Genomic DNA, 23709 nt, shown 5'->3' with positions numbered 1-23709 from the left:
CTTTCAGACAAAAAGAACTAAATCTAAATCGGTTCATCCATTCGGGAGCTACAATGCCACAGACAGACATACACACAGACAGACAAACAGACAGACCGACAGACAGACAGACAGGCAGACAGACAGACATACACACAGACAGACACGTCAAACTTATAACACCCCTTCGTTTTTGCGTCGGGGGTTAAAAAGAGAAAGAGAGATACGTAATTTGATATCTCAAAAAAGAGAAAAAGTAATACACACCGTGAGTCAAGTTTGACCTACATTGTGATTGATTTTCATGTCTCTTGTGGCTTATGCAATTAGTATAAGACAGTGAATAGACAGTTAGAGTCAGGTTAAGCAAGGGTTAAGTTGACGTCATCATAATCATAAACGTTAGGTACATTAAGATCTACTAGAGAAAACTTCCAATGCTGAAGAATCCCTCGAGGATTTGCATTCAGAAAACATGGTCCTGAAAACCATTAAAAACAAAAAAGGTACGAATACTAGTAGTCTTACAAATCCATACTAATATTATAAATGGGAAAGTGTGTGTGTCTGTTTGTTTGTCCGTCTTTCTTACGTGATTTTTTAAGTGGAGATAGTTGAAAGGAAAGACATAAAGTCTCTTTCTAACGCGAACGAAGCCGTGGGCAAAAGCTAGTAAGTTATAAAGCGAAAGTGCAAGGCTCGGTTACTTCTAAGTAAAAACATAACTTCTGCGTCTACTTACCTAGGTACCCGTATTATAGGTATGATACGGGTACCTAGGAAATACGGGTAATACCGGTACGATAGGGTTTGTGAGTAGGTACAGTCACGTTTATAAATATCTATCGAAACTTATTACTGAAGTAGAAGGTTCAAAATTGAATACAGGTGTGTACATACTTATGGAGCAGACCGTATTCGCAAAAATATTTAATGTTACTGAAATAAACAATCTGTATAAATGAAGTTTATTTTTATTATTATAAACTTACTCTAATACTTCTGAACTGGTTAACTTAAGCTCTGCAATATTTTTTAAATAATAATAAATAAAGGTGTTTTCCATACAATTATAACCTAACCTAATCTAACCACAAAATTAAAATTTTGAAAAACCCCCGACCGTGACATAGTAGACCGATTTTCATGAAACATGGCTAAGAACACTCCCAACTAACTCAGCTTTCAGACAAAACAAACTAAATCTAAATCAGGTCATCCGTTCGGGAGCTACGATGCCACAGACAGACACACACACAGACAGACAGATAGATAAACAGACAGACAGACAGACACGTCAAACTTATAACACCCCGTCGTTTTTCCGTCGGGGGTTAAAAAGAAAAGAAAGTGGTTTAAAAGCAGTGAGAAACTTCACAATTACGACATTTCACGATTAATCCCAACACTTGATACTCAAAAGTCAATAAAGGGGAATCATGCGTCTCGCAATGATAAGTGGCCATAAAGAGTAGGAACCCTCGGGGTAATAACTCCCCTACTCGGGTACGCTGAAACTTAACGACCGTGACTTCTATTTATAAACGGTTGTGTCGTAACTTCGTAAGGGCCCATTTAGATGGTACGAGAACTCGCATACGAGTTTTATTACATTGCGGTATTTGATGGCTGTGCAAAATTGTTTGTAGCCTCAACATCCCGCAATGTAACCAAAATCGCATGCGAGTTCGCACGCCGTCTAAATCAGGGTATTTCGACCTCAACGCTATAAGACGGAGCTGGGCCATTTTTTTCAAACTTGTCCACCCCTCTTTTTTTGTAACATGGGTTTTTTTTTTACGCGATACAACGTTCATACTCAGAATCGCGAGGTTTTTCGATCCTGATAGGAGAAAAAAAATGTCTCATTTTTCAGATCTTCCATTGCACCGCCATACAAAATGTATGAAAAAATGTTAACGGAATGGGAAAAAAACCTTGGGACACTTTTTTTCTCCTATTAGGATTGAAAGAGCTCGCGATTCTGAGTGGAAACCACATAAAAATTACCAAATCCAAAAAAAGTGGGATGGATAACTTTGAAAAAAAAAAAAATGTTGTTTGTATATAGTTAAATGTGAGTGTATTTAGTTAAACGTCCCACTTTGTCGGTTACCATTAAGGCGAGATTTACTTGTATCTTTTATGAATAAACTGACAAAGCGGCTTTAAGCAATCGACAAAGTGGGACGTTTTCCCGTGCACACTCACAAATATGGTGTAAAAGTAACTTTTTGCAATATTCAAAACAATATATTTTAATAAAAATAATAATTTTAAAATATAGCAGAACTTGATTTCATCAAGTGTTGACAAGTGTTGATAAATTTCGCAACCATTTACTACTTTGATTTTTTATTTCGAACACCAACAGCTATAAATAACATTATGCTATAAAACTATCGATTTTGATGTACTATTATATCGGGTATTTCTTTTAAGAGCAATACATTAAAAGGCTGTAGGTATACCTTAACTTTCTCACTATCATTTTCAGCGCACAGCGTTATCGATGGCGACTTGTTTACGAGCCCAGCGTGCGTATCCGAATGCCCAAACCCTCACGAAACGCTCATGAAACGAAACGCTCAAAGATATCTATCTCTATCGCTCTTCCGTATTGGTGCGACAGAGCCAGACTACATTTCGCTTCGTAGAAATGCCATTCGACTACTACGGGCCTTCCTACGTAGAATTACGCTACTAGCTACGCTCGCTCGTAGCACGTAGCTCGCGCTTTAGTGATGTAGGCTTACGTAAACAAACTCACTTTTACCACGAACAACTCGATAATAGTAAGAGTTAAGACACTAGAGGTATTTATTACAGAAATTACTTGCATTTGACTTCAAGATAAAGTTAATATAAATCAATAAAATGATAAATAATGAAATCAATGAAATTGAATTTTTGTGAATGACTCCGATTCAAATCAGAGTTAATTTACAACTCATACTCGTGGTACGGGTGACGGGAAAATAACGACAGACGTACAGAAATTTTATAACAACAATAAAACAAGTCACGTGAACCTCACTTCCCAACATAAATATTGCAAAGTAAAGGCTCATTTAGACGGTACGCGAACATTCATGTGAATTTAGATACATTGCGGACTATTGAGGTTAGGTACATGCAATTCAGCTTATCATTTTTTTTTTATGGGATAGGAGGCAAACTAGCAAACAGGTCGCCTGATGGTAAGCGATCACTGCCGCCCATGGACACCCGAAACACCCCTCCTCCTTGCGTTATCCCGGCATTTGCCACGGCCCATGGGAGCCTGGGGTCCGCTTTGACAACTAACCACCGCTACACCCGAAACACCAGAAACCCAAAAATGTAATGCAAATGTAATGGAAACTTCCTGCGTCGCACAACTAAATCATGGAATGAACTACCTGCGGTATTTCCGGACCAATAACACCTTCAAACCTTCGAGAAAAGAGCGTACTTTTCCTACTTAAAGGCTGATAAGATAACGCACTTTCAAGTTGTTTGCTGATTTGGGGGTTCAGAGAAAAAGCAACCAGTTTCCATGTTCGTTTAACAAGTTTTTTGGTAAAAATAGCGCCTACGTGCTCTTTGGTTCAAACAACAAGTTAGATTTCGTTAAGTGTAACTAGTACAGTCAACAAGTTACTCGTCATTTGAATCAACAATATATTTTTGAATCAACAAGTCGATTTTATATAAAAAATAAGTTCAAAAACTAAAACCCGACTACTATAAAATGTGCTCTAAAAAGTATGAAACAAGATAGAATTACTGAATTAGTTTATGAAATTATCATGCATGATATTCACAGATGTGTATTATTTTCAATACGTTAATTCAATGTTATAATAAGTTTGTAAATTTTAATCCTTCAGAGATTCCGAAAATAACCGTGGTCGTATGCCACTTATGTACTTACCTTTATATTGTCAATTTCATAGAAATCGCTAGGGACATTTTCCATTAATTTACGCAATATGAATGCAAACAAAGTGTATGCAAATAGATAGATCATTTGCCGCTACTTCACTTAGATACTTGGCCCACTAAAGCGAGTTCAGAGCAAACTTTAACCATAATCTTCCTTTGAAAAAACATTCTTGAAACCTCAGCCAAGTCTTTCATAATCTCCATTTTGTCGCTCCAGTCGCTCCTTTGATGACTATTTCCATACTTCGGCCGTTTGTCTTTATCCTCGGAACTTACTTCAAAGGCGAAGTAAGCGTTGCCGAGTCACTGAATATCCGATAAGTTATTTGGGGGCATTTAATAGCAATTGAAGATTATTTTGGGCCCTACTTAAATATACTACCTACTTTAATATTAATATTGCGAATAAAATACGAGATAAATTGAGATTCAGGATTGACGAAATCTTTATTAAAATTATGTTATTTATGATTGTGCTTGGTATATAAAAGATGAGAGTTCTAATTTTAGATGGATTTCCACGTGATATTAATATTCAAGTATTAAAATTAAAAAATGATATTAACTTAACGCAGCTGGTATATTTGGGACTGTTTTTTATTATTATAAATGGGCTTACTCTTGGCCACAGACTAGCCAAAGCCAAAGACGTGGCCTACGATGGAGTGAGCTCGCCTGGCCCTTTTGGACCAGGTAGGGAACAATTGGGGGGTAATCCTTGGCGGGATTAATTCTTATATTATTTTTCTCTACACACATGTTATTATACTGTTTATTTAAGTTTAGATACATTTAGGTTTACTTATTTAGTTTAATTAGTTAGTTTATTTTATGATAGTTCATATTAATCAATGTTATTTAATTGTAATTATTACAGTTAATTGTGGCGTATGGGTTAAATTGTGGCGTAGGAGAGACTGGCAACCTGTCACAATTTGGATTTCTTTCAACCCCCTTTTTTTTTTTTATTGAAAAAAGAAAAACCTTAAAGTCTAAAGTTACAAATAATCGCCAAACTGTATAACAGTTTGTTGGCGGTGCGCTCTTGTACATGTATCTATTATATTTTACTATAAGTATTATGCTATAGTATAAGTAAGTAAGAGTAAACACAATACAATAGGTTAACAGGTTTTGCCTGTGCTAGACAGAGAGATATACTCACAAATTGTAGCGTAATCGATTGTCAGGTTGGCTAGGCATAGGCATGCTGTAAAGAGTGTAAAATTACCTGACACGACGAAATATAACTATTAATATTATGTTCGAGTTTCCGTAGTAAACTGTTGTTTAAGAGCTGGTAGCCTAGCGGTAAGTGCGTGCGGCTTTCGTTCCAGAGGTAGGGGGTTCGAACCCCGGCTCGCACGAATGAGTTTTTCGGAACTTATGTACGAAATGTCATTTGATATTTGCCAATCGCTTTTCGGTGAAGGAAAACATCGTGAGGAAACGGGACTAATTCCAATAAGGTCTAGTTACCCTTCGGGTTGGAAGGTCAGACGGCAGTCACTTTCGTAAAACTAGTGCCTACGCCAAATCTTGGGATTAGTTGTCAAAGCGGACCCCAGGCTCCCATGACCGTGGCAAATGCCGGGATAACGCAATGATAATGATGATGAGTTTCCATTGTGTATGTCTGTATCTCATAAGTAAATCAAAATCTTTATGTCAAGTTTTTGTTACAGATCATTATTTGAGTCGTCTGCAGTCGGTAAGTCACGTCATAAAAAGTTTGGAAAGAAATCTTGATATAATATTTCTCAGCCAGCTATTTTTTCGTACCAAGTCAAACTTGCAAGTGTATATCAAGTATGGTTTTCTAGAGGTAAAAAAGCATACTATTGCCATACGTCAGTAAAATTAGCGCACGTACGTAGGTGTGTATAGTACATGTTTTTTTGGCCAACAATTGGAAAAATACAGTATTATTCATGTCATCTCCACTGATAGTGTCAAGTTTATTTATTTATTTATTTCATAGTGTTAAGTGCATCGGCCTATTCTGTATACGTACACGGTGTTCACAAGAATTCGAATGACTTTGATGATAGATTTATGAGACCATTATGATTTAAATACGAGTAATCTGTTGCATTCGGTAAAATCTTACTGGATCTTCTTAAACACTGTGTATTTTCTTACCCAACATTTTCCACAGACTCAAGAACAATGAGAATTCAAAGAAGCGTTTCCATGACGATGTCGCAACACTTCGGCGAAACCACCGTAATGCCCGGAGCTGACGTGAGTTTGTCTATTATTTCATATTATTTTAGCACACGCTCTGTGGTTGTAGTTGTCTCTTTCTATCGCACTAAAAGTGACGTCACAAAAGTGACGGATGGAAAGAGATAATTGAGCCTTTTTCACTCATGTTAAACTATTGACCTTTTGGCTCATTTCAATCAAAATTGTTCATTACTTCACGCAGTTTAGGTAAGGTGCATTAGGGTACTTCCGAAAGTCTTCTAATTACGAAAGTCGCATAAAATATCGCCATTATTTACATCATATCAAGATTCCCCTTTCGGAATTATCCGAGCATTTTTGTCATTCGGAATTACCCTAATGCACCTTACCTGAAAAAATATGTAACAAAATATTCTTTCCAAGACGATTTGTACGGAAGCTTTTTACTTGCATGAACGTGAGGCCCTGGAAAATTATTTTTTCAAACAAAATTAAGTACGATTCGAAGTAAAAAAAGCCTACAAAGTTAGTGATTTGGAGACACGATTAAAAAGGCGCAACTATTTATGATGCGCTACCGAGCAACCAACTCATATCGACGTGCCCTGTTGTTTTCATATAAATTTTCAGTTAGGATTTGATTATTAGGGTTACGTAGATATCGTTGATTCTTATTATTTGGTTCTGTCATTATTTCCTATTACGCAGATTTCTTGGACAGGGGAAAACATAAGTGACACAATATAAATAGGGTTGGTTTGTCGGGTGTTGGCTCAAAGCAGCATGAATTATTTACGATGCAAGTCCCAAAGGGGATAATATGGTAAAATTTCTGACTTCAATTGTGTTATGAAGCCCTGGTACATTATTTCTTAAAAATAGTGCCTTATTTTTGAGACTAATTACTAAATAGAATAACAAAATGGCTGAACTAAATGGCTCGAAATAATAATTCGAAACATAGTTAATTTTACAACATAACTAAAAAACTCGTAAGATAAGTATGTATAGTATAGATTAATAGTGACTGTTTGTTTACAGATACACCTCCAGTGCACAGTGAGCGGTCAGCATCCGGGGAAATTCATCTGGGAGAGGGACGGCATACTCATCTCTTCAAACACCGATTCTAGGTAATATTCTCATGAGATTTAAAACCTTTTTATGTAAAGGAGTGCATAAAATATACACTATTTAGCCTTAATATCTAGTTATGAGAAGATTTTTGGCGCTCTTCTGATTTGAGAAAATTGTTATACGAATGAGTTCGTTTTATTTTCTTTTAAACGGTCTAAACTGATGATCTTGCCAGCGCTATAGGAACGGAGGAGGAATGGAGTATGTATAGCTAGTATGACAAACCAGAAATAAATCTTCAGGTGGAAGCAAGCGTTTACAGTAGTACCACCTGTAGTAATAAATTGTCATTATTTTCCTAAGTTATTTAGTAGATATGCCTTTGCAGTCTTGGATATTCGTTCCGTACAAACTGACCTTTATTACGTAGATCTTCAATCACATCAACCGGACGTTCATTTAATAAAAGAGAACTGCACTGGAAGTTAATTTGAAAGTTTTTCATTTTTCTTATTTAATCCTCCGTCGCTCCAACGCTCATTTGTTTCTAGTGGCAATTTAGTCTTGTCTTGCGTCGAGATGTAAGCCAATTCAAATCAACACAGACATAGAACGATACCTGAAAGATATCATTTAGTTATCGTGCGTCTCTCCCGCTCTTATAAAGTTACGGGCAAGTAAGAATGAAATAGACGATATCCGAATGACCTTCTTCAGATGTCCTAAAGATAGTAGTGTCAGTTAGAATTGGCGTACAAGTCTCGGTACCTACTCTCAGTCGCGTTGCGAAATGCTGCCAGTTGCGGAACAATTTATGGGAGACATTTGTATTTGTTTATTTTCAAATTCAGGGACATAGATAAATTGATAAAAAACGACACTATGTTCAAAGCTTTCTGCTTGTAAATTGTCTATGTTTGTTTACTGTGGGTACTGTTCCATTCCAATTTTATATAGCAGGGAAGCATAACAACTGAAATCTTCATAAGATATTTTTTTGTACGGCGTAATGACTACGGGTAGTACGGGTACCCGATTGCCTTAGCATAGGGACTACTAGTGCAACTTTAGGAGTGTCATTATGGACATGTCGTATAGGAACTCCTTTTCTGAAGTTCCTCTTGATGTCCCTCTAGTAAATCAACACCGAGGATGTCATTCCTCATGGAATACCTCTGAGACCGTACAGTGCGCGACCATTTAGGCCTTCAAGGTACCTAGGAGTAGGTACGAACAGTCGAATACCCTAGCGATGTTCACGAAGTAAATGAATAATCGTCGACATAATTCGAACCCACCGAACGAAAATTGAATTACCACTGTTTACTTACTTTATAGATATTTTGTAGGTACTACGATTAGAATGATGAGTTGATGACTAGACCGGTTTGGTCTAGTCGGTAGTGACCGAACAGAAGCCGATGATGCTCGTGGGTTCGAAACCCAGTATTTGTTCCTGAGTCATGGGTGTTTTCTATTTAGGTACGACATCGTCGCAAAGCGCTCAAGAGTACTTTAAAACACTAACTATAAAAAGTCATACGATACGACCAAAATAGACGAAAGAAGCCTATCATAAGACAGCACCCTAACTTACACGAAATACGCATAAATACGAGTATACCGTCAAAGCCGTACAATATCACATTTTCCTTTTGAGTGATGGTAAATCTTGTTGCCTCCCTATATCAAAGCGTCCTATTATTGCCACGGAGATGCAACCGTCCTTGAATGAGGGCCTACCGCGAACGTTCGACGTATTCCCTCCCTGTCACACTTACGTAAAATTTTACAAGTGCGACAGAGAGGTAAAACGTCGAAGGCGGTTCGCAGTAGGCCCCCTGAGTACTCCGCGCCACGTGAAGAGGTTTAATGCATGTATAAAAGCGGTAATAGGATCTTGGATGCATTAAAGGCACAAAGTGAGCAAAAAGATCTTTGTTTTACAAACGCATGTAAGCTGTTTCAGCATATTTGCAACATGTACTACCTATTCTGCACGATTTTCATAGTAACAGAAGTACGAGGGCTGTTCCGAAAGCTTTTAGCTGCTCCGGTTGTATTCATGCGATTTGTATTTTGATTACACTGTTATGAGGGATTTTTCATATTGACTAATTGTAAGGTGATGTAGATTTGGGTTTAGAAAGAGATTAGTTTACTTTTCATATTTGTTTAACTAGAACGCGTCGACGCCTAACCAACGCGAATATCTATGGTCAATTCTTCAGACTTTTTCGTACTGTGATTTAACATTATTTTTCATGGCAAGAGTTATTGTATTTATAGGTGGTACTAATTGAGAATCTTTACGGTTTATTTAAGTATAATTGCGCTTGATTACGTAAATATAATAGTGACTTAGTGCAGGGTGACAAATGAGCCATGTCCTAAAACCATGAATGTCAGATGTTTACAAACAAGTACATCAAATAAACCCTAACTACGTCCTTTATAGTACGTCCTTTGTATTCTTGTATGAAAAATAGCAGATACAAAATACAGACACAATTGATCAATCCCGGGGGGTTCCAAGCATGTTATACAACTATTTGGATACCAAATTAGATAAATTATAGAAAAACATCGATTTATTTCTAAGAAGTCAGACATCCGTTTCTTTCAACCCCTTATTTGCCAAGAGTGGCACTGAAACTACAGTAGTTTCATGTGCTCTGCCTACCCCTTCATGGGATACAGTCGTGATTGTATGTATGTATGTAAGTCAGACATTCCATACAAATTTATTCATAACACTTCAGGGTGAGCGCGTTTGAGACTGCTTCTCATTTACGCTGCGGTGTTATTTTTGAACGACTTAGATACCCTAGTTGGTTACTTAACGAACACGAAATTATATAATTTACCCTATTATTTTTGAGTATTTGATCCTATTCTATAAATAGGTAATTTGCCATTTCTAAAAATCCATTTTTTGTAAAAAAACACAAACATTAACATCTGAGCAAAACATATTCGCAGCTAGATGTAAGTGCCTTCATGTCTACTCAGCTTCTTTCACATATCTCTGGGGGCTGGGACTAGTATGGGGCATGTTGAAGCCGAAATCCTGTGTATATTTTCGAACGTTTTATTTTTTTGAAACCTAAATATTCTTAAAAATACGAAGTTTAAAAATGTCAAATATTAACTCTAAATGTGATATGGATCGGATATATCATTGTCAAAAGTGACTTTTTTGTTTGAAGGAACGTCCCATCCGATATCGAAAAAGTCCAATATCAAGTTCGTTCGAATCGAGCCGAATATCTGCTACGATCGTGTATCCATTTAAATTACTATGAAGGAAACAGATACTGTTCAATCAGTGCAATGGACATGTAAATACTCTAAAGCTTTGACAATTGAGGCGTGGTTAAATTGACATGATACGTAAATACCAAGCACGGTAATGGCGAGTGCACCAACGCATTTTGGGAGAATAAAATAAATAAATGTTCCGAAATATAAATGTCGAGTGAGGCTTGCGTTGATTTTAAATATTGAAACCGATAAAATGCTCTTAGCCATGTCTCATGAAAATCGGTCTACTATGTCGCGGTCGGGATTTTTTTCAAAATTTTAATTTTATGGTTAGGTTATTAACCCTTAAATGCGTGACCTTGACAAAGATCTATTCAAATTTGAATTTTGACATTCTGTCAATAGAGTCAAAACTGCATGATGCGTATATGGACATCACTATGCATTTAAGGGTTAACGTGTTCTTTTTATCCACAGGTACGGCATAAGTCAAACCCTGTCTCCCAACGGAGGAGTGACGTCACAACTCAACATATCACACATTCGGGTGGACGATGGAGGTCTGTTCGCATGCGTCGCCCACCATGGAGAGATCCAGTTGGCCCATCATGACCGGATTAATGTGTATGGTCAGTAAAACATTATAGTTATGGACGTAGATAAAATTATGTATGCACATAATTAGGTATTAAAACACTCGTGTTATCTTATTATGAAACTCGCTTTTCGGCTTGTTTTTTAATGCCTCTCACTTAATGCATCAATCACATTAATAACAAATATGTATCAATTTACAAATGGGCGACATGAGTCTGATAACTGCATGTGAGTGTTTGACATTTTAACATAGCGTAAATGTAACGGAAAATATGTCTATATTTTATAAGGATAGCGCCTCAACAAGTAACTTATTATTAGAACCAAAAATATCATACCTTTTACGTTATTGAGTTCGGTATTCTAAAATATCAAAATGTTCAAAATCTCATGGTAGTAAACTCATTTTACTTCAGTTGGCAAACCATGTTTTAAATCGACACGAGTTACGAATTCCCTATGCACAACTACAATACATTTGTGATCCTTTGAAGTTTTTATATGACAAGGAAAACTACTTTGCCCATTAGTGCGGAAAAAGCACCTAATGTGTACAAACTTTTGCCTCAACACGACTCACAGACTTCAAAATGTATTGGCAGCCACAAATACCACTATGCATAGATATTTGTAGAATATTGTACCAAAGTTTCCCTTCCCAGCCAAACTTACTTCACAAAATAAACCTAAAACTTGCAGTATAACAACAAGCCACGATCGATCACTCACACACGAAAAGCTATACAAAAGCATCTTTGTGTGCGTGACATAAAGTCTAAATTCACATATACGAAGTTAGATTTGAGCTGTTTTATTGGGACTGGTGATGCTGAAGATTGAATATTTTTGAAGCGAAATGCGAAACGTGCCGAGATCTAGCCAAAGGTACAATCGCTTACGCTTCGTACACGTTTAAGTCTAAGGCCTGAGTGCACGGTCATATTGGGCGTGTAGTAGGGAGCGGTGTGCGGCGTGCGTCTCAAACAATTGAATCTCATACTAGTGTCACAGTAATAAAGAGTACTATCGTACATTATGGCCACTACCGCTCCCCGCTGAAAGTGCCGCCCACCCCCTCTCGGTTACCTCACAGTTACCGCCTGTCAAAAACGCGATCAGTGGACCTGTCATATTTCACTCATACAAGCATAGTACGCGTTCACCTACACGAGCTTAGACTGTGTGCTAGGAACGCGCCTCTTTCATATATTTGATCGCCAGTGTCCGAGGTGTGCTAGTGTCCTGAGTCGACGCGCTGACGCACGCTCGCCCGCTCCGCTGCACTCCCCGCTGACCGCTCCACTCAGAGCGCCCAACGAGACCTTAGCTAGCTCTGCCTATTGCTTTTCTGTAGTAGCGCGACAGAACTAAACTGCGCTTTGATCGCCACCGTCAACGATTGTCGCTTCGGCTAAGCGGTATTTGTTGCGGATAAAATGTAACACTGCTATTGCATACCCATTTTCTTCTGAATGATATGCCAGTACATTAGTTCAGGAATGGGTGTCTTCATAACATTTATTGCTTACTGCGATAAGTTCTTATTCAAACACGTTTTGTGTATGGTCTTAACGACTTGGAAAGTCTAGCAGTTGGATTTGTTCGAGTTTGAAGTTAAACGACTCACTCCTAATCATTGATTCGTAAAATTCCTACTACTAATAGTAGTATAGGATTAGGAGTAAGATTATAGCGTAATTACTATCAGTTGCTTTAAGTTATACAAACCTATAGAACCTACAAACAGGGCATCTGTGCTAAATTGTACGACTGTACGTACGTACGTACAACACGACCATATGCTTTGAACTGGGGCCGTATTCGTATCATTTAAAAACCAACGGTGGATATACTATCGCATGTTGATTCCATCAAGTCTTGATTCGATTTTACAACTAATACGTATATTTAAATGTAGATCTTGCCATACGTAACAATGGATTGCTAATGTCTGATTGTTCCGTTACGACAACTTCCCATATTATCTGAATCAATGAATAGAATAGAATAGAATATTTTTATTCGAAAGCACACAATATATATATTGTGGTGATAATAAACAATTTTACACTGACATAGAATAGTAATAAAGTGCCACGAAATGGCCTCACCTCAGCATATTGCTGGCGACTTCCAGCGCTGGTCTTCCGGTGAGACCATTAAGTGAGAAAAATCACGGAAGGTAACATACAAAAGAAGAAACATAAGGAACAAAAGCATAAATTTAAAAAAAACTAAAAAACAATGGAGAATCAATACGAGCCTTAAGTTTTATATTGTATGGAATTAAGAATATTAAGACCCTGAAGAAAAACTCTGTTTATTTATTATCTAACGCAACCCTAAAACGTCCATATTTGTTCCAGGTCCCCCGTATATCAGAACGTTGCCCCCATTCAAGGTTCAAAGCGGCCAGAGTGTCACTCTCAGGTGCCCTTACTACGGATACCCCGTCAGGTACCTTTCATCATTTCATTTGTAAAAAAGGTTTCGGAAGTGTACGAGAAAAGGGTCGTACATTTGAAGTATACAAATATTCCAATTTACCATATTAGGTCTACATATTTGTTTTTGCATGTCATATCCTTAGACAGGGTAGAGATTTTTTGTGATAATATTTTTTTATTTCTTGGTCAATATGTAATTTATTTAAGCATATGGCGTATACTTGCAGACAATTAATATTATAAGTCGACATCCAGGTTACGCAACCAACCGATCGCGTCAGGTTTCAAATTGGTATAGAGATCCGCCGGGCTGCCTTGGAAACTTCTCTTAGGGCATCGTTCGACTATGTGCTGGGTAGTTTGATCCTCAAGGCCGCAGTCACATAACGGACTCTCGTTTCATCCCCATTTGTGTCGCAAGTGATTGCATCTGCCATGACCCGTGCGAATTCTATTTAGGCGGCACCAGTATTTCCTCGGCAGCGAGAAGCCCTTCGGCTTCTGAGTAGGATTTTGGGTACTTTTGCAATGGCCAGTTGCCATCTCCGACCATTCTTCCTTCCATGCCTGCTCGAGCTGGAACCCGACAGCCTTCAGTTTTCTTCCTGCTTCGCTCGTAGGTCGGCGCGATTTGAGTCGCTGCGGCGGTGGGTTAGTAAACTCTTGGTGGGCAGGTAGATCGAGACGGGAGTATATTTTTTCTGTTTCCCTCAAGAGTGCGTGTTTTCTGCGTAAGTGAGGCGGCGCTATGTGGCTAAGCACTGGTAGCCAATATGTAATCATGTTGTTGATAAGAACACCATACATGTCCAGCCAGCCAGTATTGTGCATACCTAAGTGCAAGGCCTGAGTGCACGCTTACGCCGTACGTGCAGCGGGGCGGGGCGTGCGGCGTGAATATCAAACAATTGAAACTCGTACAAGTGTCCTGAGTCGACGCTACATCAGTGTCATAAGCTGCTACAGTGTACCATCGACGCTCTTAGCAATCTACTTATTTAGTTCTAGCATGAGCTGTTTTTTAACTCCCGACGCAAAAACGACGGGGTGTTATAAGTTTGACGTGTCTGTCTGTTTGTCTGTGTGTGTGTGTGTTGTAATGGTATTGGGGGACCTAAAATACCATGCTGAAGGCTTTAGAGAATTAAATAAATTAGATTGATTAGGATGTAGATGAATCTAAGGAGTCTGAGCTACTATATGGGGTAGTTGTAAGGAAAGGCACATGGCGATTTATAAAATTGAAATATATTATCGCAAATTTATGAAGGTATAGGGCGTTCCTATCAATGAAATCTATAAGGCATTCGTTATATAAAATGAAATTAATAATCTATGAATGCAAACTTGAATACACTACAGAAATACGTACTTGAGGAAAACAATTTAGGCCTTTATCACTTGAAATATTTATATAAATTATAAGACAAAAGTGTATACAATACAAGTCAACCTATAGCCCATACCTTTGCGGGGACAATCTATTAAGTCAATGGCTCATGAAGTAAGGGAAAACCCGCTAAAACCCTTACTTCGCCTTATTAATGTAACGTCTACATACAATGTCTACATAACATCTATATGTTCTAGTTAATACAACAATACAATAATTCATTAGGAATTGTAATAACAGAATTTCCAAGACAGTTTACTCTAAACACAGTTTGAGTTATAATAAATGCACATGATGTTTAATCTGTAGGATATAACAATATAATATCGGTCGCCTTGTTTCAAACCTTTACGAAATGTATTTAGGTACATTAGATATCTCAGGAACTCGAATCCTGGTTTCAACAAATATATAAGGAATATATTTAACATAGTGGCGAGGCTCGAACTCGCACTAATATTCACCAATAAAGTGTCATACAAGATATGTAACACAAGGCTGAAAGAAACTGAAGAAGCATTATACAGTTACTTTAAAATACTAATTAACCGTCACAAGGTTATAGAACCTGTCCTAACAATAAATCCCGATTATAAAGCAAGAATTGAACTTGCCTTGCACTTGACAAAGATAATTAAGTATTTATGTTGTGTTACTTAAAATACAACTTGAGACACTGTTTTGATAAAAGAGGTACTTAGCTCGTTTATCGCCGGATCCGGAACCACTGGCTTTATTTTCTACTATAAAGAACTACTAAATTAATCTTTAACAATTAATACAATTATATATATGATCAGGGAACAAATTGTAACAAAGTTGGAAAGACTTGGGTCTTCCTTGGAGTCTAAAATCAGAGTGTCCTCAACTCTCATCCCTCGTGTTGACTGAAATCCCTACTAAACCAACTTACTTCTAGTTACGATAATATCAACTTTATTAACAATAATATAAGGTTTTCGTCGCTACAATTCTCCTATGGGACCTTATCCCTTCCAAGGCTCTGATTGGTGCGCTGTCTCGCTCTCTCTTACTGCAGCGGTGCACGTTGTCTCGTTCGGCGTGGTCAGGGGCTTGAGGGACCCCCCGCTGTTACTTTTGCAACGAAGGGTACGGTCATGGTCAAATGCCTCGACACACGGGCTCCAGATGTCCTGGAGGAAACAGTTTACCAAGGAGAGTAGACTTTGTATGGAATAATATACCATATTAGAGTATAATTACGTTATTGTGTGTTGTCAGTGTGTCTGTGGCATCGTAGCTCCCGAACGGATGAATCGATTTAGATTTAGTTTTTTTTTGTCTGAAAGCTGAGTTAGTCAGGAGTGTTCTTAGCCATGTTTCATGAAAATCGGTCTACTATGTCGCGGTCGGGTTTTTTCAAATTTTTAATTTTGTGGTTATGCTAAAAATTAGTGGCAATAAGGATATCTATAACATTTTTTTTAATTCCAGAGATATCACGTGGGAGTACAAAGGCAAAGAAATCAAACCCGACATATCACAGTCGAGTCGGTACCGGCGTTCCGTGCCCTCCAGCATAGAAATATTCGGCAGAAAACCCAAGTTAAGAATCAAAAGAGATGCCACTGTAACTAGTGATGGCGTATTGAACATAGCTAAAGTAAATAAGAACGACAATGGAGGTAGCTATGCCTGTGTCGTGAGAAGCCCATCAGGTGAGATGGCTAAGAGGTCTTTTGAACTACAAGTGGTGGAAGCACCACAGCTGGAAGAGATTTTGCTAGCATCTGACTTGCAAGAAGGACAAATAGTGCAGATACATTGCAATTTGAAGAGTGGAGATTCTCCGGTGTACTATTCTTGGTTGAAGGATGGGAAGAAAATACCGAATCATCTAAAGGTTTGTCAGCTTTTTAGACTAGTTGATTATTAGTTTTTACGAGTATTACTCTACTCCGAAAAATACACGGATTATATATACAATTACATATAACGATGCTACTATAAATTGCCATTGTAATTGTCTTTTGGATTTATTTAAACAAGTAGGTACTAAAAAAAATCGGCCAAGAGCGTGTCGGGCCACGCTCAGTGTAGGGTTCCGTAGTTTTCCGTATTTTTTTCAAAAACTACTGAACCTGTCAAGTTCAAAACAATTTTCCTAGAAAGTCTTTATAAAGTTCTACTTTTGTGATTTTTTTCATATTTTTTAAACACTGGTTCAAAAGTTAGAGGGGGGGACACACTTTTTTTCTTTTAGGAGCGATTATTTCCGAAAATATGAATACTATCAAAAAACGATTTTAGTAAACCCTTATTCATTTTTAAATACCTATTCAACAATGTATCACACGTTAGGATTGCAATGAAAAAAAAAATCACTCCCCACTTTACGTGTAGGGGAGGTACCCTAATAAATATTTTTTTCACTTTTTATTTTTGCACTTTGTCGGCGTGATTGATATACATGTTGTTACCAAATTTCAGCTTTCTAGTGCTAACGGTTACTGAGATTATCCGCGGACGGACGTTGACTACGGAACCCTAAAAAACAAATGAATTCTAAAATCTCTTGCAAAACAAAGATTAACTGAGTTGATTGTTCACTCTTGGTACTTTTTTCGTTTTTATAACACAAATGCTGCACATTTTACGACAACTAGAGAGGTTTGCCAAGATTTAGTAGCACCAGAGTAGTTTTATTTAAATAAAGGTTCAGACCAATTTTATCCTTGTTCCGCACTTTTGGTGCCAAGAGATAAAACTTTGAGCCCTTCAGAAAACATGGGTTCATTGTTCAGTCTTCTTTGATAAAAAGTCAAAACTAAGATATACAGTGTGTATTTTGATATAAAAAAATGGTTTATTCTCAAAATAAACCCTTTTTGACTATTTAAGTGTTACAGTTTTGATGTGGTTTTGGTTATTGACTACCGCATACGTTAAGACCAACTTTTCGGAAATATTTTTTTTGGTATTTTGGTACTAATTATTTGTCATTTTCAGATAGTGGAGAGGAGCCTGGAAGTTTTCAGCGTGTTGATAATTAAAAATGTCTCATTAGACCACTGCGGCACGTACACTTGCGTGGCTGCAAATCACGTGGCTAAAGTCAACCGGACAGTCAACCTCTATATTAAAGGTACGTGGTACATTAAAATAAAATAGGTACAGCGGGGCAATTGTTACTGGGAAAATTGGATTGCAACTTTCGTTCAATAATATCTCTCTACTAGTCTCACTACTAATCAATTAATACTATTTAAATTCTACTAACTGAATCGAAAAGAGTGGTAATTACCGTTAGATTTAAAAATACTAGACGTCCTTTTTCAAAAATAGCATTTATGTTCACTATTTCCAATACACGACCGGATGAGACTAGCTCAGGACCGGGATACATGGCGTACTAGAAGAGAGGCCTATGCTCAGCAGTGGCCCAGTGGGCGATAAAGGGCTGACATGATGATGATGATGATGATGAAAATACACGACCAAAAACAGATATTGCCTGGTGAATGCAAATCTAAATAAATTGAACAATTGGCTTGCCCGTTATTCCAATTACTTGGGATCAGCGTCTCATGTCTTTTTCTTGAGCATCTCTCCATTGAACGTGATCTCATCATTTCTCACACAAATCTAATAAAAACAATGAATATTAAATTGAATCATGTAAATGAATGTACTAAGCCCATCAATTTCTCAAATATTTGACAAGAAATTTGGTTAGTTTTAGTAAAAAAGTTAAATCAGATATACACGACCTTGCAGCCATCAAGTTCATCACGCAGCCAAGTTTCATCCAATCATGGACTCTCAAATCAAGTTATACTTAATTAACAGAAGTTGGAGCGGAATCCAAGATACTTTAAACGGCCTGAACCTTATTAGGATCCTTATTATGGAACCATTTTGTTGTTACTTCTGTATTGACAGTTGCGGGTTTATTTCTTGATTCATTTTAATGTTCATTGTAGTCCCCGAAGGACCACACTCAGGCAAAACGGCACTCAGGTCGTAAGACGCGGAACTCATGCCAGCTCCGCGCCGCCCTAGTGTAATTTAAAAAGGCGTCCTGGCGTCCGTTCCGCGTAATGATATTCATTCAAGAGGGTACTTAGAAACATATAAGCGCTTTATAACACTTAAAGTTCTCGCGCTTTGTACACATATTTAAAATAATGTTAATTAATCGCGTTCGACTTGTGTGTGACTTTAAATATATAAGCGCTTCTAAAAAGGGTTTGTGACGTTTTTTCATACATTAGTCGATTACATTAATTATCACCTGCTGGCGTAGCCGAATGGCAATCGTCGACGCCAGATGCACACTTAAAGCAGGGGCGGCTCACTCCGCGATTCTTTCGCCGCGCTACAAGTACATGCCGGCGGCCGCGAGTTCGCGGCCCATTCAGTGGCGACGACCTTCGCGCGGCGCAATAGAATCCAATGTCGTCTGCACGCGTGCGGTCCGTTTGTTAATGTAGGTAAGAATTTAGAATGGCGGCGTTTTGTGAACATCAAAGGAGTGAGCCTTCTGTACTTGTACTATTATATATTAGACTTAAACGCAGTCTAGTTCTGTCACGCCAATACGCAAGAGCGATAGAAATAGATAGCTACGGAACAGTGATTATTATCGTGAGCGTTTGTACATTTGGCTACCTACCCTGTCTACACATGCAACTTGCGAAAATAATTTCCTCCGTTCGTACAAGATGTACTGACACTATTTGAACTAGCATGACAAATACGAACGTTTCCGTAAAAAATACGAAGGAAAAGTTTTTCGCACTACATCGAACGATTACTTACTAGAACCAATTTTTTTTTGTGTGACGTTTACGGTATTGAGTAGGTAACATAATATATTTAAAAACTGAAAACCCATGATAGAAGTTCTAATAATTTCTGATTTCATTTACTTAAAATGTACAAGGTATAGGGAGGTAGTTTCGACTGATGAGTAATTTCAATCAATCGACTAAATTTCTTGATTTTTACATAACTACATAATTAGAGTGTCCTGGTCACATATAACACGCGCGTTCAGTGGACACATTTGACACTCAGTAATATAAAACACGGAAAATAAATCAATTATGTAGTTGAAATTATCAGCCAGTCTAAATATCCCCACATTAAGTAAAATTGTAATGAGAGTAATTCATATGAAAATTCTAATTTCGCTTGTAACAGTGGCTCCAAAGTGGAGTGAGGAGCCTCAGAATACGTCATTGCTCTGGGACGGAGCGGACACATCTCCTGCAGTGCTAACGGCTACCCTCAACCGCAAACTCATTGGCTTAAGAAAGATGGTAAGTTACTCAGTGTTCATTATTTTCTTCTTAAAATAGTTGTGTTTACTCGTAAGCACGAAAAACACGAATATCTAACTTTTTTTTATTTGCCTTTTTAAGTGTCCCACTGCTGGGCAAAGGCCTCCCCTCGGCCCTCGTTTTTTCCACTCAACCCTGTTGTCAGCGTTCTCCCACCAATTTGGGTAGAATGCGTCCAGGTCGTCTCGCGATCTCTCCATCAGGGCTCCCAGTCTGTCACCATTTTGGCCCACCTTTCCAGATGCATACGGCAGACATGTCCATCCCAATCCCACTTTAACTTAACGGTCTTGGCGCTTACATACATCTACAACTCCCGTTCTGGACGGTATATCTAACATAACCCTCCCTAACCCAGGTGAATTAGGGGAAGTAGGTGAATTAGGGGAAGTATTTTATATTTAGTTTTAATTTTAGGTTAATTTTTAATTGTATTCATAATGACTGAGGTTTTTTGTTGTATTTTTTGTATGTGTTTTTGTTAATAAATGTGTTAAAATTACATAACCCTCTAAAATACTATGGAATGGAAAACAAATTGAATGCTATAACATAATATGTTAGTTATTATGTCAGTTTGGGATTTCATCTGTGTAACCATTAGTTCCAGTTCATCTCTAGTTGCTAACAGTTGTAGTCAGTCATAATACGATACCCTACAAACCAATAAAATAAATAAAAAACTACGTCCTCAGTTCCTTTTTAGTAGTGGTGGATGTACCTATTCGAATATAACTTCCTTACGAGAGAAAGGTCCTTGTAACGAATTTGTAGGTAGAAATTTCTCGCTATGGTTGACATAAAAGTTTCTTAGCAAGCATCTTATGGTTTAAGTTTTCAAAAAGCCAAGTTGCAAATGTCTCAAGTTTCGGACTAAGTACAAAACTATTTGTCCGGTACCGGGGCTGGCCCTTTCATTTGACATTCATTAGCTACATTGCTTTTGTCAGGCATGTTTCTTAATTTTAATAAGAATAATACTTACGTTTCTATTTCGCGATGGAGATATGAAATTTCTAGTACCGTACATGTTAATTTTATCTTTTTACATAGGTAATTCTCTCCCTCTCTCTATTCGACAAGCCCCAAGCAAACTCGTTTTCAAACGACTGCTCCGCAAGCATCTTCTGGCAGAAGAATTCAAGTAATGTTCACCATCATACGTATATATGTAATTATATATATTAGTCTATCTATATATAAATTTATATAAGTATTAGTATTCAACCTGAGTTTAGTAAATTTATGTTTGATGTCACGATTATATTTGTCTCTGTTAGCTATTATTTCTCCTGCGCCAACATATATGTCTCTGTTTAACCCAATGGTTGACTGGTAGAGAATGCCTTTTGGCATTAAGTCCGGCATTTGTACATGTTTCTTTAGTTGTGAAATAAATTTTAAATAAATAAATAATAATTTTTTATTTACAAGTTTAATAAAAATCATTTAGTGTGATTCGCAAACTCGAGTCTTTAAATCGCACCGGCTAGATTTATATTCTCGTTTGCAATATTGTACAATATTCAATTTTGTTGCAAAGTTGTAATAGTGTTCAATGTTCAATAATTATCACAGAGTTCAACGTCAGCAGAAGGCATCAATAATTAAATCAGACCGAACGCATGTCCATTAATGATGAATTACAATACAAGTACACAGTAATAGTTAAGCAGATATGGACTTCGGCGTATTGCTGTTTACTGCATTAGGCAACATTAGGCAAATATGTGCTAATGTAACATTACTGATTAATTAGATCACATTACGAGTAAGAATATCAATAATAGCCGATGAACATCCTCCTTGAGTTATCCCGGCATTTGCCACGGCTCATGGGAGCCTGAGGTCCGCTTTGACAACTAATCCCAAGATTTGGCGTAGGCACTAGTTTCTACGAAAGCGACTGCCATCTGACCTTCCAACCCGAAGGGTAAGTTGGCCTTATTGGAATTAGTCCGGTTTCCTCACGATGTTTTCCTTCACCGAAAAGCGACTGGCAAATATCAAATGACATTTCGCACATAAGTTCAGAAAAACTCATTGGTCCGAGCCGGGTTCGAACCCGCGACCTCTGAATCGAAAGTCGCACGCTCTTACCGCTAGGCCACCAGCGCTTCCGATGCACTAGCCGATGAACAATGCTCTAAAAGTATCAACCTTGCCGGAGCGATTTAAAGACTCGAGTTAGTAATATTCATACTCCCCGAGTTACCTACACACAATGTTTTTCATCACACTCGCAATTTAAAAAATATGTAAACAGATGTAAAAAAGTTAAGTACGGTACAAGAAATTTCATTATTTCCTTGGGAGAACGATTTTTCTATAACTCACGCTCCGCCTGCGTGCAATAGCACATTTAAAGTGCGGGTGTGATGAAAAGGAAGTTTAAATCGACACGAGTTCCGAATTACTTCACAAGTGACGTTTTACAGTAAGTACATGGCCCTTTAAAATTTCAATATACTTAGGCAAAAAAATACTTCTTTGCGCACTGGTGCCAAAAAGTAGCAACCTGTGTACTGTTAAATATAGTTTTGTGCGATACAATATTGATCATAACATGCAGATTTAAATAAATACTAAAAATAGATAAAACACTTAACAGAGTGATTGAATTTCTAAAAAATGTTAATAAAGCGAAATGCTCTTTTAGAAAGCTATGATTGATTTTTTTATTGCCTCAATTGAATTTCCAGGCTAAACACCTAGTATTCCATGAATTCCATCATTCCAAAGCGTTAGCTTGATGAAACCAAAATAGCGTAGACAAGCTTTTACTCTACTACAGGGGGTAAACAGCGACCACCCCGTATTTGCTTAAAGCTTCAAAATAGGTTTCCAGAAATCGAGTATAAATCGCTTTGGTGGGAGCAATCTGTAAAGTAAATAAAGTACTCGTAAATAAAATACTTTGTGAATCCATCAGCGAGCAAATAAAATTCATTGAACTGGAACAGGACTCAACACAATTTTAGTTCGTTATAATGATGTCTGACGTGTGATCAATGAGTGTTGGTAATTTATTTATGAACCGGAAAATGTGGTTAGGTACTTTAAGACGCGATTGCGTGAAACTGGCGTTCAAGTTTATTTGAGATATTTCCTTGAGTACTTACTGCGGCGTAAAGCCAGAATGGCCATGATACATTGACTGCCATTCAAAGTATTAGTAGTCATGTTACATTGACTGCGCACCATCTTTCGACATAGGGTTAAGACGCAACAAGATCGGAAATATTGAAACAGAAAACAGTTCCTCTTTTTATTTTGGAGTTTATTGTTAAATATACTCGTGTTACTCACTAGATCTCTAGAAAAACAAATGTGCGATAAACTTAGGTTAAAGATTTTGCTAAAAATCTTATAAATCGAGGCGCCGCTCTCGACATCTTCTCCTCCAAAACATCGCGACAAAATTTGAAAATCTGAATTATGATGAAATACCTACCTTATCAGTGTCGGACAATTTAGTTTGATAACAGTTTTGAAGCCTCTGTCTCTGAATATTAGTAACCTGTCTTGA

General features: G+C 37.6%; 1 protein-coding gene across 1 annotated transcript in view; it reads left to right on the top strand.

Annotated features, from left to right (window-relative positions):
• LOC125241851 (Down syndrome cell adhesion molecule-like protein Dscam2) overlaps positions 1 to 23709 on the top strand; it is an 87593-nt gene that overhangs the window by 9651 nt on the left and 54233 nt on the right. Inside the window, 9 exon segments of the mRNA XM_048150533.1 lie at positions 5592 to 5617; positions 6065 to 6150; positions 7138 to 7229; positions 10915 to 11066; positions 13401 to 13491; positions 16330 to 16738; positions 17845 to 17980; positions 20041 to 20079; positions 20082 to 20159. Coding sequence (XP_048006490.1) covers positions 5592 to 5617; positions 6065 to 6150; positions 7138 to 7229; positions 10915 to 11066; positions 13401 to 13491; positions 16330 to 16738; positions 17845 to 17980; positions 20041 to 20079; positions 20082 to 20159 — 1109 coding nt within the window.

Source organism: Leguminivora glycinivorella, chromosome 2 (genome assembly GCF_023078275.1).
Source record: "Leguminivora glycinivorella isolate SPB_JAAS2020 chromosome 2, LegGlyc_1.1, whole genome shotgun sequence".
Taxonomy (NCBI): domain Eukaryota; kingdom Metazoa; phylum Arthropoda; class Insecta; order Lepidoptera; family Tortricidae; genus Leguminivora; species Leguminivora glycinivorella.
This window is presented reverse-complemented; position numbering and strand designations above follow the sequence as displayed.